The sequence below is a fragment of the Vipera berus genome (assembly GCF_964194415.1).
Source record: "Vipera berus genome assembly, chromosome: 1".
Taxonomy (NCBI): Eukaryota; Metazoa; Chordata; class Lepidosauria; order Squamata; family Viperidae; genus Vipera; species Vipera berus.
The window spans coordinates 56,241,889-56,260,382 of NC_138202.1; the positions used below are offsets into that span (position 1 = coordinate 56,241,889).

Below are 18,494 nucleotides of genomic sequence, written 5' to 3' on the forward strand. Positions count from 1 at the left end.
CCACATTTGAGGCAGCTTTGCCAAATTTTAATTTTTGTATCTTGTTTTTTAATATGTATTGCCCTGTTCACCGCCCTGAGTCCTTCGGGAGAAGGGCGGTATACAAATTAAATTACCGTAATTAATAAATAATAATAAATTTTAAGCAGTCATTAGTGCAACTCACTTCACAGGGGGTCGGCATCGCAAGACCTGCACATGGATCAGAGAACAAATGAAAGCGAGAATTAAAGAATTGAAATGGAAACGGGCTGGTGGTACAGCAAGAAGAACTGAAGGCAAGTGGGCCAAGGCGGTCAAAGAACGGATCCCACTTGATAGAAAGCATCCACAAAAGAGACCTAAAAGATGGATCGATGGTATCAGCAAGTACTGCGGGCCCAATTGGCAAAAGAAAGCTCAGGACTGTTATTGGTTGGAAACATGCGGAAGAGGCCTGCATCCTGCAGGGGATAGACAATGGCGAAGATGATGATGGTAATGATACCGTAAGGCAAAGCCTAGGAATTGAAATCTGCCAATTCCTACTTGCCGCTTTAGGTTGCTGTGGGCAGTCCTGGCTGCTGTCCTTCCCTGGGCAATGGAAGCGTCCAAATCTTTTTGACCGCCAGATCTTCTCTGGCATAAAGATACTAATAACCAAGTCCTTATCTTTCAATAAAAGGGACGCGGTGGCTCAGTGGGTTAGGACGCTGAGCTTGTCGATCAGAAGGTCGGCAGTTTGGCGGGTCGAATCCCGAGTGTCGTGTAACAGAGTGAGTGCCTGTTACTCGTCCCAGCTTCTGCCAGCCTAGCAGTTCGAAAGCATGTAAAAATGCAAGTAGAAAAATAAGGACCACTACAGTGGGAAGGTAACAGCGTTCTGTGCGCCTTTGGCCTCTAGTCATGCCGGCCACATGACCACAGAGACGTCCTCGGACAAGCGCTGGCTCTTTGGCTTTGAAACAGAGATGAGCACCGGCCCCTAGAGTTGGAAATGACTAGCACGCATGTGTGGGGGAACCTTTACCTATCTTTCAACTTGGCTGCTTTTCATGAAGCCACCAGATATCTAGACAAGCATTGATTACCTAGTTTGTGTAATGAAATGTCTGCAACAAAACAACCAAGCTGAGAGAGCACCAAGGACCTCTCATGTCTTATAAGACTTGGATTTGAAAACGTGTTTAAATTTACTGCATTAAACTACTAATTCTTTCGCTGTATGACATCTCCCAATCTCACTTCTTTCCACTGATCTTTACCAACTTGCAAAGAATATCAGAATAGATTGTGAATTTGCATGTCTTGGATTTCTAGAAGCAAAATAAAAAAAATAATGCTCTATATTTTATAATATAAAATCAAGTTGAAAACTTGTGGGTACAATATCACACACCCCATATTTAACAGAACAAAAGATTTCATAGAAGCCTATTACTATTAGCCATATGCAATAAAATGTATACATACCAAATTACATAGTTGGGCTTTTTTGCATTTGCTAAATCACTACTAATCAACACTGAATTAGCATTTTGTTAATCCAGCTGGTATTCATTTTGAGGAAAGCCAAGCAAATGTTTCAGATAATGGGATAGCATTTTAATTTACATCAAAGGATTTAGTCAAAGTTGTGTTCAAATATTTTTGCTTTCTATATGAATGATGTATTTTTATTCTGGATGGATGTAAAGAACAGGATTTGATATAAACACAGCTATCATCATTTAGCCTGGAACTGAAGAAAATATAATTTATCTGAATACCTTCTGCAAGAAATTTACACAAAGAACATTTGCTGGGGACATTGGCTCTTCTGAACTATCTGATAGCAAACTATCAGGAAATAAGATATATTGGTTTTATTATTGCTGCCCAAACTTACCTCAAGGGAGGTTCCAACTGAGAAGGCTGAAACTCATTTTTGAAGCACGCTGTCAACAGTAAACACTTCCTTGCAACAGACTTATTTCTAAAGTCTGTTGTAAGCATAAAAATCAGCTCTTAAATTTACAACCGTGTAAGTTTATTTTACAATATATTTGTGACAAACTGGCATTGATCAAAGATCTGAATTGTTTACAAATATAACTCTTGCCATTTGAAACAATTAAAAAGTTCCTCTAAATATTAAATTTATACATGATTTATTTTTAAACAGGTCCAAGATAATATTAAAACTGAAACATTAATAAACTGAAGCCAAACTAGAACCACTGTCTAGACCTAAAAACTGGAAAGTCTCCAACATTGATGTTTTAGAAATATAATGCTGCATTAAAGTTCTCCACAGCAGAAAAGGAGCTCTCATTCTTTTAGAAATACTCCAGCAAATAATGGTCAATCAAGTCAGTTTATTAAGGCTGCTTTTACATGTTATTGAATCCCATCATGCCTTTTATATTTCCGGCAGCACCCTGTTGAAATTGGCGCATCATTGACTGCAATCCTGCCATGCCACCTGTAATGAAATATTAAACTTAAATGTAGGCACCATTACAATTTTGAGGAAGCCTTTTACATTTTTTTTAATTTTAACATTTATATAGAAACTGTAGCTTTTGTATAGAACTACAAAACTAGGTCCATGCACCCCGAATTATTTTTCTACGGCTTCTTAAATAGCAACTGTTCGTATCACATTCAGTATCTCCTTGATTCAAAAATAGTTGCAAAGAACATTTAGTGGAACAATGAAGTGCCCATGCAAACTAAAATGCATAAATGTTTCTACCAATATTGGTAAACTCTTGGTTAGTTACACATTTTTTGAATCCCAGACATGATACATAAAATGAAATCAAAAAAGAAAAAAAAGAAACTATTTAAAAATAGATTTAATTAATTTAATTTAATAATTTAATTTGTATACCGCCCTTCTCCCGAAGGACTCAGGGCGGTGAACAGGGCAATACATAATAAAAAACAGAATACAAAAATTAAAAGTGATTAAACCATTATCCCCGTAATAATTAATACATATTAAAAATTAAAACTAATTATAAAAACCCAACCCCATCCCGTCAGACCAGGCCAGCTTGTTCAAAAAAGAAGGTTTTGAGATTGCGCCGGAAGGAGCGAAGTACATATTCAGTAGATGTGGTACATATTCAGTAGAGAAAAATAAATGAAACCATAACTGTGAGGGGTTGTTTTTGCATCTAACTCTCAAATAATCTAGTTGTTATGAGGTCTCTAGTAAAGTAAGATTGTACATAATATCAAGATAATTTCAGTTTAATTTAGTTTATTGAAAAATGTTGTGAAAAAAACTTTTCACTCCAACATACTAATATGTACTGCACCATAAATATAATTTTGTCATAGCAAAATTGCTGAGTTCATCTCTTAAGACATACAAAAAGCAGCCTTCAAATACTTTATCAAACTGTTAGGAAGCACTACCTTTCCAGCCCGCTCCTGCAGCAAGAAAAGAAAAAGCATAATTACCCATATGATGAAGAACTCTAGGATCCATCATCTTTGCCATCTGTTGATTCAGTTTTGCCATCTGGGATGGATTTACATTCTTTGACATATCACCTCCTTAAAACAAAGAAAAGTAGAGAGGAGAGAGGAAAGAAAAAAACAGTAATGAAATATTTCAAAATACCATACACAGAATAGCCCAAAGCACACATTCTGCTAGAGAAAAGTTCCTTGAGGATGGGCTCCGGCACAAATCCAAAAGCTTGGAAGACCCAGTGATCACAGTGACCAACCCAGATTGGATCCTGCAACATTATCCTGGGACACGTATATTCATCTTCATTAGTATTTCAAAATAGTAATGAAAATTCTCTTATCCTCTTCTGATTGGTATCTGGCAGTGAAGCATTGTTAATATTCTGCAGGATTAAAATTGGCTTCACAGTCTGAGTGATTGCTAGAGACAGGCAGTTCATACAAGTGATATAAACAAATATTGCAGTTTTTCATGTGTTTAATATCAATGATGGTTTTCTGCAGAAATTTCATAAATGTATAAAAATATTTTTCTTTCTACAAAAAATTTGTGCTGATTAGCTGTCTTGTAATTTCTAGAACTAATTACTGTATGTTTCTACTAAAGATAGCTTTTCAAAAGTTAACTTCTACGTGCCAAATTTTAATACAGTTAGACATTATAAATCAATTTCTAGAATTTATGGGCTATATCCATAAATGACTTATGTACTAAGACTTCATATCTTTTTCCTTTCCATGTGCCTCTAAATCAATCCATTTTTATTACGGCCATGGACCAGCATTACATGCCTCTCAATTCTGTCCTGTGGAGAATTTTTCAATCTTTTTAGGCAGCTATGTGATCAGTCCTGGGATGACAGGAACAGAGAAGACATCTGTTCCATCACTAAATGCTGCTTACCCTATCAGCAGATGGATCTCTTAGATTCAGTTCTGTGAGTCTAGTATTAAGCAACTGAGTCAATCCAGAATGCCCAATACAAGTAGTTGTTGACTTACAACCATAACTGAGTCCCAAATTTCTGTTGCTAAGTGAGACAACTGAGCCCAAAATTTCTGTGGCTAAGCGAGACAGCTGTTAAATGAGTTTTGTCCCATTTTGACCTTTCTTGCCACAGTTGTTAAATGAATCACTGCAGCTGGTAATTTTAGTAACTCGGTTGTTAAGTGAATCTGGCTTCCCTATTGACATTGCTTGTCAGAAGATTGCAAAAGGTGATCACACAACACTGGGACACTGCAACCATCATATATATGAACCAATTGTCAAGCATCCGAATTTTGATCATGTGACCACAGGGATGCTCAAAGGTCGTAAGTGTGAAAAACGGTCATAAGTCATTTTTTCAGTGCTGTTGTAACTTGGAACGGTCACTAAACAAATGGTTGTAAGTTGAGGACTACCTGTGTATGCATGTAGATATTCAAAATATGCATTGATTCTTACCTTTAAAAAGTCCTTTAATGCCTCCCATCTTTTTCACCATTTGTGCAAATTTTGTGTACTGTGTTAGGAGTTCCTGAACATCTCTAGTTGAAACACCAGAACCTCTTGCTACTCTTTGGATTCTTCCTGGTTGCTTACTGAAAACTTTGGCTCCATCTGTACTATCTAATTCTATAATTTAGAGAAGCAATCGATAAAGGAGGAATTATTCATGTATAATAGTGCTAAAAAGTCAACATATCAATTTACAGATCTTTTTTAAAAAAGATAATTTCTCTCAAAATTCTGTACCTGATTGGTACTGTTCTATACTGTATATAAGCCATAAACCGTGTTTAAAAATTAAAGTAAATACTACAGATTTAATATAATTAGCAAGGTTGTAATTAAATCTGCTGAAGAAAGTAAAAGTATAGATTGGGATTTAATTTGAGTTAGTAAAACTCCTAATAATGAAAGATGGGGTATCAGAGAAAATTGAAACCCTATTCATTTTCTCCAGAAGCAAGTATATACTCATGTTGGTTCTCCCCAATAAACAAAGGAAGCCTTCTAGCCATAGAAGGGAAAATCTGAATCCTGTTCAATGTTTAAATCATAATGAATTACAGAATAAAAAAACATACAAATATGTATGTTTTGGATTTTTTCATTATTCTGACAACAGCATAAACAAATTTCAACCTTCGTAATTCAGTTATGCTAGAAATGTTACCTTGATCATTCATACTGTCCATTATCGTCATCAGTTTTTTTAGCCGTGCCATTGATTCCTGTTCATTGCCTTTACTCATGAAATCTGTTCCAAAACCAGGGATCATACCCTATAATAATTTCAAAAAAGTGTTCAAAGCTACTTCAAAGTGAATATTAATGCATTAAGTGGTTTTTAGATAACTAATCTTATTATAGTTACCAGTATTTGACTGAAGGGCCCCATTTTCATGATGTTTTGGAACTGTTCATACATATCCCTCAATGTGAATTGACCTGAATGGTTAAAACATTAATTTGTAGTTATTAAATTTACACATTGTAAATCAGATAGTTTATCCACCTTTCAAAACAAAATGGACAAGTGAATTAAACTGCTAAACACTGCTTTATTAGTAAAGTTTGGGGCATAGCTTACCATGTTTTAATTTCTCTATGAGAGCCTCATTGTCATCTAATTTCAATTCATTTACTTTATCTATCAATCCTTCAATATCTCCCATGCCTGTAATAAAAAATATACTTCTTTAACAACTGAAATATAATCCATTGCAACTGAGAAAAAAATTTTTTAGCAATTAACTTTTTGCAGTGAACAATACATACCAAGAAGTTTACTGATAAAAGGTTGTGTTTTAAAAGGTTCAAAGTCATCTATATGTTCTCCAGTTCCAATAAAAATGATTGGACTTTTAGTTGCAGCAACTCTGTAGTGAAACACAGGTTTATATTTTTGTATCTTGGCCTCGAAACGAAAGATTTAAGAAAGGAATAGAATGTACCTCTTGTGCATTAAGGTTTTGAAATTTGAAGAATTCACTCAACCCTGATAGTTTAAAAACTCAATTTTTCCTCCCACTACCAACAAAATACAGTAAACAATGAAGAGACAATAGTTCTTCATATTTCAATTTCTCCAAAAAGCAAAGCTAAAAGAGCTGGAAAATCTATCAGATGCAGGATCAGCTCTGTCTTTTCAGAACCCTTTCTTTTCTTCAACGATCTGTAGGCATCAGTGTTGCTTGGCCCACTATTAAGTAAAAAGTACTTACGCACTCAATGCTCCACCTCCCTTGGCATGGCCATCAAGTTTTGTCACAATTACAGAAGCAACATCAACTTTATCTTTGAACGCCTTTGCTTGAGCTTCACAGGCTTGACCGATAGAGGCATCCATCACATAAACTATATTATCTGGTTGCTGGAAGCAATGATCCAAAAAAAGGGAAACATAAATTAGGAGCTCCTATCCTTGCTCCACTTCAAAGTGATAGTAAACTGTAGGTCACGTTTAACATCTAACAGTGGTATACTCATTTCATTAATGGAGATGAAAATGCACATTTATTCTAAATTTCAATTATTCCAATGTTTAATGATCAAATCTCCATCAAATCTCAGTTGGGAAGCACTTTCCATGTAAGTAAATAAATCCAATATTCAATCCTTTGTGACTTCAGATGGGGGCAGGGGAACTCCTTGCCTTCATCCTGGAGAGCTGCTGCCAGTGGCTGTAGGTGATTTGACCTAAATAAAACATTTGTCTAATTCAAGTTTTGGTTCAATTTTTAATTTCTAAAAAAATTGAAATCCTACTTTTTATCTGTGCGTTTGTAGCACATTTTACTCTACAGGGAGTCTTTGCTTATAGACGAGTCTCTTAGTGAAATTACAGTGGACCCCAAAAAGGTACTTATGACCCAGCTTCAAAGTTCTGATGTCTACTGCCCACTCACAGTTATGTGACTGCATTTTGGACACTTAGCAACCAGCACACACATTTGTGACTATTAGCAGGATCCCGCAGTCAGATGACCACATTTACAATTTTTTTTGCCAGAAATTGGTGTTTACTTCTGGTTTCCAGCAAAAATGCCCACAGTGAACAACAGGTTCGCTTAACTGTGGCATTCACTTAATGACCACTGTGCTGTCACGTCAGAACTATGTAATGCATATCGTGCTGCCACCATGTGGTTGTTTGGGGGAAATACAACATTATGCTAATGTGGTCAGCCAATCCCTCCCATTTTGTGACGTACTTCCTCCTCCTTCTTAACTCCGTACTTTCACCCCTCCCATTCTGGGACGTATTTCCTGCTCCTTCTTTCTCCGTGCTTCACTCTCCCACAACATGCGGACAGGCAGGATCATTACTGTCTTTTGACTATTCTGACTCTGACTGTTGTTTAATGATTTATCCCCTTGCTAAGACCCCTGTGCTTGGCCTGTATAAGCGGATACTATCACTGTTAACAGCCCTTGCCAGATAGCAGAACTCATGAAAGTACCTTTTATCATCCAGAAGTACCTTTATTTGCATGCAGAGAAGATTACAGCAAAACAAGATGTGGTAGATGATGAATGGATGGTATTTCCAAGGTCAAAAGACAGTAATGATCCTGCCTGTCCGCATGTTATGGTGGGAGAGTGAAGCACGGAGAGATAAGGAGCAGGAAGTACGTCCCAGAATGGGAGGGGTGAAAGTACAGAGTTAAGAAGGAGGAGGAAGTACGTCACAAAATGGGAGAGATTAGCTGACCACATTAGCATAATGTTGCAATTCCCCCAAACAACCACATGGTGGCAGCATGATATGCATTACATAGTTCTGACGTGACAGCACAACCACTGCAACATGTCATAAAATCGGGATGGTTACATGATGACCCACTTAAAGACCAGTTTGCACCTGCAATTCCAGGCTCAACACCAGCTGCCTGCAATTAGTGCAGGTTCGCATCCCACCAGGCTCAAGGTTGACTCAGGCTTCCATCCTTCCGAGGTAGGTAAAATGAGGACCCAGATTGTTGGGGGCAATTAAGCTGACTTTGTAATAATGCCGCTTGGGGTGTGTGTGAAAGCCCTAATAAGCAGGCATATACATAGAATGAAGGCTACTGCTAAGCTTGTAAGCCACCCTGAGTCTTCGGAGAAGGGCGGGATATAAATGGAATTAAAATAAAATAAATAAAAATTGCAGTGATAAGTCAAGTACTATATACAGTAGCATTCTTCATACATTTATTCGAGCATAATTCTAGTATAATGAGTTCTGTGTTAGCCCCTGAAGAGTGGCCATTTTGAAGGAGTTAAGTTTCTTTACAACTTAACTGTTGTTCCAAATTCAAATAGAAATGAATGCTATTAATCCTATGCACCCATTTTGTAGTCCCACTGAGTGCAGATGATGAGTCGGGTAGCATATATATTTAGTAATTAATCAATTAGATATGCTTATAAAAACTGCATTATATGCAGATTTTACATCTGCTATATACCGAAGATCTTGGTATATAACTTTAGAACAGAAAATAATTCTATAATCTCCTGATAAAACAATAACTGAAAGCACATTTCCAATTCAAAATAGCTTATTGGCCATATCCAAATGGACTTTCATTCATGCATCAAGATTTCTTTGCTCCATTCCATACCAACCCAAATCTGCTGAAAGAAAATCCATTCTTTTTCTAGAGCAGATTTGTGAGGCATGCAGGCAAATGATCATACTATATTTGCTTACCATTCAAGAAGCATTATACGGTTTGTAAATTCTAGAACGGTTTCATCATTATCCAAACAAAACTTACTATGGCATTAGCAACTTGTAGCATTTCTTCAAACAAAGAGTCTTCCTGCTTGTGACGACCGCTTGTATCAACTATTATTATTTCAAAGTTTTCATTCTTAAATTTTTCAACACCTTCTGAAGCAATAATTACAGGATCCATCTCTGTGTAACTAGTTCAAAGAAAAACCCATACTTAAAATAATATGAAGTTATAAAATTACTCAGAAGCAGATGATGAGCCATGTAATGGGGGAAGCATCACTACAGGCAAGGAAGGAAGGGAGGGGGAGATCCATCCTGTGGTGGAGGTGGGGATCAGACAGCTTAGGCTCATTGTACCAGTCAAGAGTTACCAAGGAACGTATTCTGAATGCCTCACTAGTTACCTCTGCTCTTACCTCTATTTATGTTAATAAACTGACAGTCAAGACTAATTTATTTAAATGAAGAATTCCAATAAATTTGATCCAGAAGAAAATTACTTTTTATTTTAGTTTTTTTATCATATAAATCCACATGTAATGCACATTCATGTTGTTTTGCATATTGTAGCGTATTGTATGAATCTAGCTACCATGACCAAGATTAAAATACAACGGAAGGAGAGAACACTGTAGGGCTGAGACATACAACAGAATATGTAAAATGCCTAATTTCAGATCATTTGAGCACAAACCATCCCATTAGAATGTTCTGTTTCAAGCATGAGACTGCAGTTCTGAGTGTGAAATGGGGTAATTTCAAGTTAAAAAATAATTCAAACCATTTCCGGAATGCTCAAACCAACCTGCATAAGACATTTATAAGCAAAGGGAACTGGAACAAGAAAATCCTCTTGCTGATGTTACCTAGTCTGGTAACGAAACGTTTAGAAACTAAATTGAAACAAGCTGGCAGAGCAAACCCCTGCCCAAACCTGTGCAAGATTAGAACAATTTCGTTCTGTGAAATCACATGCTTGAAACAGTTGGAAATAAAACATTTTGTGTTCCCCTGCATTGTGGTAGTAAGAAAGGACTTGGAAATAAAGCTGAGTTTTGCTCTTTTGAGACATTTCTGTAATGTGTCAGGTGAGTTTTCTGTATTTTTTTCATAGACAAGCAGATAACACTGAATATTTTCTAAATTTTGAATGTTCGCTGTTAATTTGCTTCTTTAACTAAATAATTTAGTTCAACTCCAAAATTTCTGATAGATGTTGATATAGACACAAGCATATACACAAACATAAGAACGCATCACATAAATATGGGATAGTATGTCCATTCCTTACTCCAGAGAAACTGCTGAACTTGGTAAACAGAGGTATTTTGAACTGTGATGATACACAAATTAATTTACTTGAGTTTAAGACACTTTGCTATTAAACGTTTTGAAGATCTCTGATAAATATTAACCAAGAGAATATCACAATCAAGTTCTAGCTTTATAGCTTTATCCAACTATAGCTATGTAGTGAACATCTACAGACACTATCTCAAAACTGAATAATCAATGTTTATATTTAATAGGCATTATACATACCTCCCATAAAATGGAATTCTTGCTTTGGTTGCATTCTGTTTTAACTGATCAAAAGCACCTACAGAATACAAATATTGTTAGCCATGCAGGACATACACATTTATCAAAAACAAAGAAAAATAATCAACCACCGCACCTGCTCTGTAAGTGTCTGCACATATCAAACACGTCTTCCAGCCTTTCTTCTGGTAATAATATGCCAACTGTTAATTTAAACAAAATCAAGATATAATCTTATAAGCTACTATTAAAAACACTTTTTTCTTTTCATTCATTTGAAGTTGCACATGCAAAGACTGAAATATCTATCTTCTATTAGCTTTAAGGTACAGCCAATTACGGAGTTATAGATTTAGTCTGTCTACCGGTACTACCAACTACATTATTTGTTGTTCTCATGCTCTACTACGGTCCTTTTTATCTGGTCAACTTTACCAACTAGTAAAACAAGCAAAGTTTTTGTATTTTATTTTAAAATCTAATAAATTCTAGATACCTGAATTACAAAAGCATTTTTTTCAGTAAAATCTGACATATTTAGTACACATGGCCAATGAACCACGTACAAGTTGGTCTGCATCATTGGCTATACATCATACAACATTAATATAATTAATATAATTCACAATATTTTCAAATTTAAAAACAATAGTTTGTAAGGAGATAACAAAAAATGTAATATGGACCTTAGTTTCATGATGTACGTTTTTATGTTTTACTGTAAAATGTTTATGTGCTGGTCAAAAACAATTTGCTCAAGTGATTTAGAATTACTGATATAACGTATCACTCCAAGTATTCCATTTTTGGAATGCTTCATTTCTCCCTGAATATGCCAATTCAATTATTCCAAAGATGGTGTGGCACATTTTTGAAAGTCAGTCTATTGAAACAAAAGCAGTTCAGATGTTCAGGATGTGGTCCAGCCTCCTAACAACCTTATTTCAATTTGAAATATAATATAACCATAAAACTATTTTGTTTTGGGAGCTTAGCTTCTGGAAGTATCGCTCCAAAACAGTCAGATTAGAAGGCTGGAAGAAAGATAAATTTTCTGAAAATGGCCCATAACTGTTTGGGTATGTTACGCATTTAGATATTGATTTTGCCTACAAAATGTTTCTTCATACTCCTCATCCTTTTAATATTTGAAAATGCAGCTCAGTTCTATTTATGGATTCAATCTAGCAGCAAAACAGTTTTTTAACTTTTTCCATTCAAGGTTGGAAGATTCTGAAGCAGATCCAAGTACATATGAAAAAATGGAAATAATGGAAGTTCAACCATATAAATGGAAATCTGTTCAAACACTTAATAATCCAAGTTTTTCTAAAAAAAACCAGCTATCATTACATATCATGTGGAATACATGGTACCTTTGAGCATGAAGTTGTTTTGCCACTTCCTTGCAAGCCTACAAACATGATGATATTTTGTTTTCCTTTTGTGGGTGTCCAAGCTTTCACTCCAGGATCTACAAGCTGTAAAATAAAATGCAGCATAATTGCCAAAATCACAAAATATTTACAAAATATTTACAAAATATTGTTTTGCATATTTTATACTGTGTATTCTCCAATATCACTTTTTCTGCTTGGTTCCAAAAGTCAAAAATCAAAGTAATGTTATTCTCTTTCTGCTTCAATAATATACAATCATTGTTCAATGAAACAATGAACATCTCTGCCCCATAAGACATGTCAAGTCCTTCACTCTCCTCAATATTGCATTGATGCTAGTGGCAATGGCAATGCCTTTAAATTGTAAAATAGACTGCCTTGATTCTTCTCTTTAGGAATTTCGGTAAAAGAGATACAAAATTAGATGACCAGTTGACCAGAAGAAGCCAATCTGAGGAAGTAACAGTTCAATTTACAATACACCTTATGCTAAGTGAGTTTATTTTAACTATGGATTGTTGAGAAATCATAGCAGTCTGGTATACATATAATTCCAACATATTGTGGTTTATAATGCTGTCACTGGAAACAGTCGCCAAATGAATGATTGTATGACGAGGACTGCCTGAACTGCTGCAATGCTATGAGGAAGACATTTTCAATCAATAGTAAGCCTTATTAATTATTATGCATAGCCCATAATTGCAACAGCTTTACTTTAAAATGGCCATGCATTATCCATATAGATACATGAATATGAGATAGATAAGAGGCTTTGTTATATATTCAGCTAAGAGAATAAGGATGCCTAGAATGTTTGCCTGTATTACAGATATAGGTTAGAAAACAATACTTTAATTCTACCTTAACAAGTTCTTTAAAGACAGCATGTTGGATCATTTTTCTTTTGTTGAGTCCAGAAGCCATTTCTTCAAGGTCAATAGCAGATCTATGTTTGGAAAAAGGGAAAAATCAATGTAAGGTGACTTCAATGTCCCACTGAACCAATATAATTTATGTTCCACTACTATACTGAGGATCTGGGGAAGGTATTCTATATTAAGCGAACTTTGTCCTTCCTCAAAAATCCCTGAATAGTTACTTTATTATTTCATATGATGGTAATATCTTTAAATAAAACAAAAACGTTCCCTTAGATAAAGATCAGTTTCTGATCACTACAGAATCCGTGTAGTTTTTATGGCAACAATACAGAATTGGTTGGATACTGCTTCTTCCAGCAGGGATTTCAATTTCCTACTATAGCCTACAATCCTGGAGTTTCCTGACAACCTCTCATCCCACCTTCCCTAGTTTTTGGTAGTTAGATCAGTGTTTTCTAAACTTATCAACATTAAGATGTGTGACTTCAATTTCCAAAATTCTCCAGCCAGCATCCTTTTCATTTTTTTTCAGCTTAAGTATTATTGCTTAAGTGGATCTCACTGTACTTTTTATTCCAGCTTCCTATTTATTTTTCCTCCAGAAGACTGGCCCAATGTACAATCTTATCTCTTGTTTTCTTTCTCAAGGAAGAATTCTGATTTTTAATATTAGTTTTAGAGTCTACTGTTACCCTTCTTGTAATTCCATAAGTGCCATTTTGCAACATATACAAAATATTTTGGTCTTAGGAAAAATATACAGGTAGCTTTCGACTTACAATAGTTGTTTTAATGATTGTTCAAAGTTACAACACACTGAAAAAAGCGACTTATGGCCATTTTTCACACTTAGACCGTTGCAGCATCCACATGATCACGTGATCAAAATTCAGATACTTAGCAATTGATTCATATTTATGACGATTGCAGTGTCCTGGGGTCGTCTGATCACTTTTTGTGACTTTCTGACAAGCAAAGTCAATGGGGAAACCAGATTCACTTAACAATTGTGTCATTTACTTAAGAACTACAGTGATTCACTTAACAAGTGTGGCAACAAAAGTTGTAAAATCGGGCAAAATTAATTTAACAAATGTCTTGCTTAGCAACAGAAATTTTGGACTCAGTTGTGGTTGTAACTCAAGGACTACCTGTATTTTAAATTTAAAAAACCAATTGTTCAGCTGAACATAGTTATTTTATATAAAATTGTATCCATATAAAATTATATAAAATTAAATAACATATCATTTTAATTTATATAAAATTGAACTTATCACAGCAGTTCAAAATTTTACATGTCCCCCATTCTAGACTAACAATATAAATAAACTTAATATAACATAGAGATAAAACAGCATTATTCTTACTTGGCTTGGTTCACTTACTTGACATTTTCTCTTAGTTGTTTCACCAGTTTAATGTTGACGTCAGCTTCCAATAATGCCGTACAAACTTCTTTTAGCATAGCATTTAAAACCTGCAAGGGCAGAAAGACAATACAAAAAATGTTTCTGTACCATTTATATATAATTTAATGTTTATAATTTCTCTTTCCAGTGAACATTTTAGATTAATATTTACTAGCTGGAAAATAATACAAACAAATAATGAAATTTCATATGGTTAAATCTGGTAGACAAAGTGGATAGAGAAATATATAAAATTTTAAAAAGAAATCAATACAAAAGAAATAAGAATATTATGAATTAATATTAATAGTAATAGTAATCTACTTAGCAAATGGCACCAATTCACTGAATTTTATCCATTAAATTTCACATAATTAATGATGTATACAATCCTAAAAAAAAATCCTAACCTTATTACTTTAATATGGGAGTTTTTTCTATCAAACCCAAACTGATAATAATCTTTTATTTCTACGTAGCTGCCTTTATTGTATCTCATATGGAAAATTTACATACCTCTTCATTGATAATGGTAGCATTGCTCAGGGAGCGCAATGCTGAGGTAATTTTTCTCCCAAGATCTGCTAAAACCATCTTGACAATAGATTCAGCTCAAATATGACCTGTAAAAAAAGCCATTATAATATTGCTGAAATTATTCTTCACAAGCTACACTTTATCCTTCATATAATAATCAGTAAATAGTAGAGAGACAGTTGTTCACTAAGTCTCTTCTTCTCCTGAAATTTCAAGACTCACTGTTCCAGTCCCCCAAAATTTTATGTTGTGTTAGGGGACTGGAACAGTAATTCTTGAAACTTCAGTCCCCAGACACTCTATAAAATCTTTGGGAACATTGGAAGAAGTACAAAAGTAATCATCATCATCATCATAACCATTATCCCATCTTTCATTCAACCAGCTGGATTCATCCTCTTGTTAAAAGCTTCTTTCAAAAAAGAAGAGCACCACTCTTTCGAGGAATAGGATAAATGTAAGTTAATATAAACTAAGATTGCAACTGCATTTTAGTTTAATGATTTTATTATCTGTATTAGAAATATATATTTAGCTTTAATATTGGTCCTACCCAATCTGTGTGGGGAGAGAGAGAGCTACAGTAGATATATATACAGATATAGATATAGATATAAAACAAAGAGATTGCAAGAAAAGCACCATATAGTGCACACAGATGAGGTCCTGTCTTCTTTTACAAACCATATAGTTGCCTTGAGCAAGATGAGTGTCAAATTTAATAAATAAATGCTCTATTCTTGTTAATTTTACACGTCATGTGTACCATAAATTTGTTCTGAAAATCCAATAATAACTATATAATAACAATTCTCATCTACAATACAAGAAATTGATGCTACACTTGCACTGTTGGCAATTTGGGAGGTAGAATACACTGGTTAGAGACCTTTCCTTCTAGTTTCAAAATTAAACTGATCTACTTTATGTATTTATTCAACTTATATGGCTGCCCAGGCAGTCCAGCAAATAAACTTGCCTTCTGCCATTAAGAGCTTTATAAGTGATAATCAGCACTTTAAATCGCACTCAGAAGCTTACTGGGAATCAGCCATTTGTATTGGTATAATGTTAAGTAGGAGTGTAATATCAGGATACACTGGCACATCTGGCAGATCTGGAACTACCCATGCTACCAGTTGCAGCTTCAGAGTGGTCTCTGAGGGGCAGCATTTCTAGTAATCTAATAAATCTAATCACAACCATTATCCCACAGTGTATATACGATTCCTTCAAAATCCTCAAGAAGCTTCCAAAAGCTTCTGTAGGAACTGGAAAAAGAAATATCTGCTTTAACAATTTGAAAAGAGATGGTTTATACATATTCCTCTGTATTTCACAGCATTTTTTAAAGGATGCACATACCCCTAATATATATTATGAAAAAATAACCAATTTGATACAGTATTTCATCAGAGTTTCTAATTCCAGATATATAATCCAGTATTTGCTGGTCATATTTTTGGGGAAGGAAAGTCTGTAACTGCCTCCATGGTTTATTTGTCATAATATTTTATGACTTTCTATCCTGTTAACTGGTACCCTTTAATACCTGCAAACATTCATTAAACAAATATAAGGTTGCTCATCTAGCTGAATAATTATTAGGACTCCTTAATTAAGTGGAAGGAACTATAGAGAAAAAAAATGAAACCAGAATAACTAAATTTCAGCTATAATTCTGTAACACTTTTAAATATCTTTAATAGCCCAGAAAGTCTTCAAGGCAAGCAAGCATATTTACAATTGCACTGCTAATTATATCAAGCGATATGGTGGAAGGGAACCTGTTCCATTTGTAACATATTACAATTTTGTGAACTGCTTTAGGAGATAGGAGATGAAAAATAGTTTAAATTCCCATTTTATTCATTTACAGGATATATTTAAACTAGCCACTGGTATAACAATAATAATAAAGAGCTCCAGATTATCTGTACTGTTGTTCTAATAATCTGTTGACCAAACTTCCTGAATTCAAAATTAGGATGAAACAATTTGACAATGTGACAGCATTTGCTCAAAAAAGTAGAATCTGCACAATATTACATTACTTATAAAATATTGCAACACAAATATTAGATGTGTCTGAACATAAACCATAGTTTAAACTATAATAATCAATTATCAATTATCCTATAATTGCACAAACATTGAAATTAAATCTCACTTTAGCATACCCTATGGTGCAATTCCAGTCCATCTATATCCTACTATGATGTACACGACCAAGAAAAGTAACTGGATACATCATGGTTCAATAAAGAAGATATGTGAATCTAGCAGGTATACCAACTAATAGCCCAGACCAGGTTTTGATTACAGGTCGCCCTTAGACACATGTATAAAAGGGGAGAATACGCAATTGTTTTTAAATAAAAAAGTACTACTATATATCTGGATGTAAGAAAAGTGTCCAGGTTACTTGGTGGGCACAGAGGATTTCAATTACCCCCGAAGAGGGTTCTTCCTCCGGTTCAGCCAGTGCAACTTGTGGCATCACTGCAAAAGCAGGATCTACATTTTTAACTTCACAGAATAGCAGATGTGCTTCCCCTCCGCCCAAAGCTCCGAAATTTGTACGTATGCAAAGGGGCATGTCAGGGTAACCTGAAACAGTCCGTAGAGGTCTCATATCTGCGGACTCGGGTAACCGAAAAGCTACCAGGCTTCCACACAAACCTTACCGAGAAGCGAAGCGGCGGCCTGATCTGGCCCCGCTCTGAAACCCACACAACAGCCCGGGCCTCTTAGGGGTTCCTCAGAAAGCCACTAAACCAGACCCGGCTCCAATAATCGACTCCGATCCCTCTCCAGCATCCAAACAACCAGGAAGAGTGTCACGTCACCACTACACAAATCAGACAGCTACCATCCTTCCCAAGGCAAACTCAGAAATCTGCTTCCGGGTCATCTGTGAGAAACGTCCTCTTTTGAGACAGGAGTATGATATACGAAAAGAAAGACGTGCGCGTTGGCTTCAGCTTCCGAGTATACATTTCTTCGTTGAAAACGGTTGAAATGTATATATCCATAGAAATATATTTGGAACTGGATATAAAACAGGGCAGTCTATGTTTTGTTTCAGCGTTTTGCAAAAAACGGTTTATATCTATCTGATCAAGTGCCTCAAAGTTTCCGTAACTTTAAGATAGGTGGACTTCAACTCCCACAATTCCCCAGCCAGGTTGGAGAATTCTGGGAATTGTGGTCCACCTATCTTAAAGCAGCTGAGGTTCAGAAAATAACATAACGAGGAAAGGAGTAAGGACTTTTGAACTCAAGGGGCCAATTTCTGTCTAAATTTCATAAACTTCTGCCAAACTATGTTCTGGCCCAGATTCCTAGTGATAAATCTTTTTTAGTCTTTTAGCACAATTTAAAGCCAACATTCAACTTGCTAAGTTTGACTTCTTCTTTTTTTTTGCCAGAGACAAATTTCACCGTGGGTAAAACAAATGATAAAATCAACATCGTTCGGAATTATTGCTGTATTCAAAAACAACATAATTATTCATCACCACACAAAACAATGTGTGGACGCAGTTCTTG

At 35.2% G+C, this 18,494-nt stretch overlaps 1 protein-coding gene across 1 annotated transcript; it reads right to left on the reverse strand.

Moving 5' to 3' along the window:
• Nucleotides 1-2,321: 2,321 nt before the first annotated feature.
• Nucleotides 2,322-17,833, reverse strand: SRP54 (signal recognition particle 54). Its single transcript, XM_081336296.1, has 16 exons — nt 17,630-17,833; nt 14,922-15,028; nt 14,382-14,473; nt 12,974-13,058; nt 12,086-12,190; nt 10,846-10,912; nt 10,710-10,767; nt 9,205-9,355; nt 6,664-6,812; nt 6,218-6,318; nt 6,030-6,116; nt 5,814-5,887; nt 5,613-5,721; nt 4,898-5,068; nt 3,433-3,528; nt 2,322-2,443 (listed from the first exon to the last, which is right to left on the reverse strand). The coding sequence occupies exons 2-16, from the start codon at nt 14,997-14,999 to the stop codon at nt 2,352-2,354; spliced, it is 1,515 nt and encodes a 504-aa protein (XP_081192422.1). The 5' UTR covers nt 15,000-15,028; nt 17,630-17,833; the 3' UTR covers nt 2,322-2,351.
• Between the last annotated feature and the right edge of the window lie 661 nt (nt 17,834-18,494).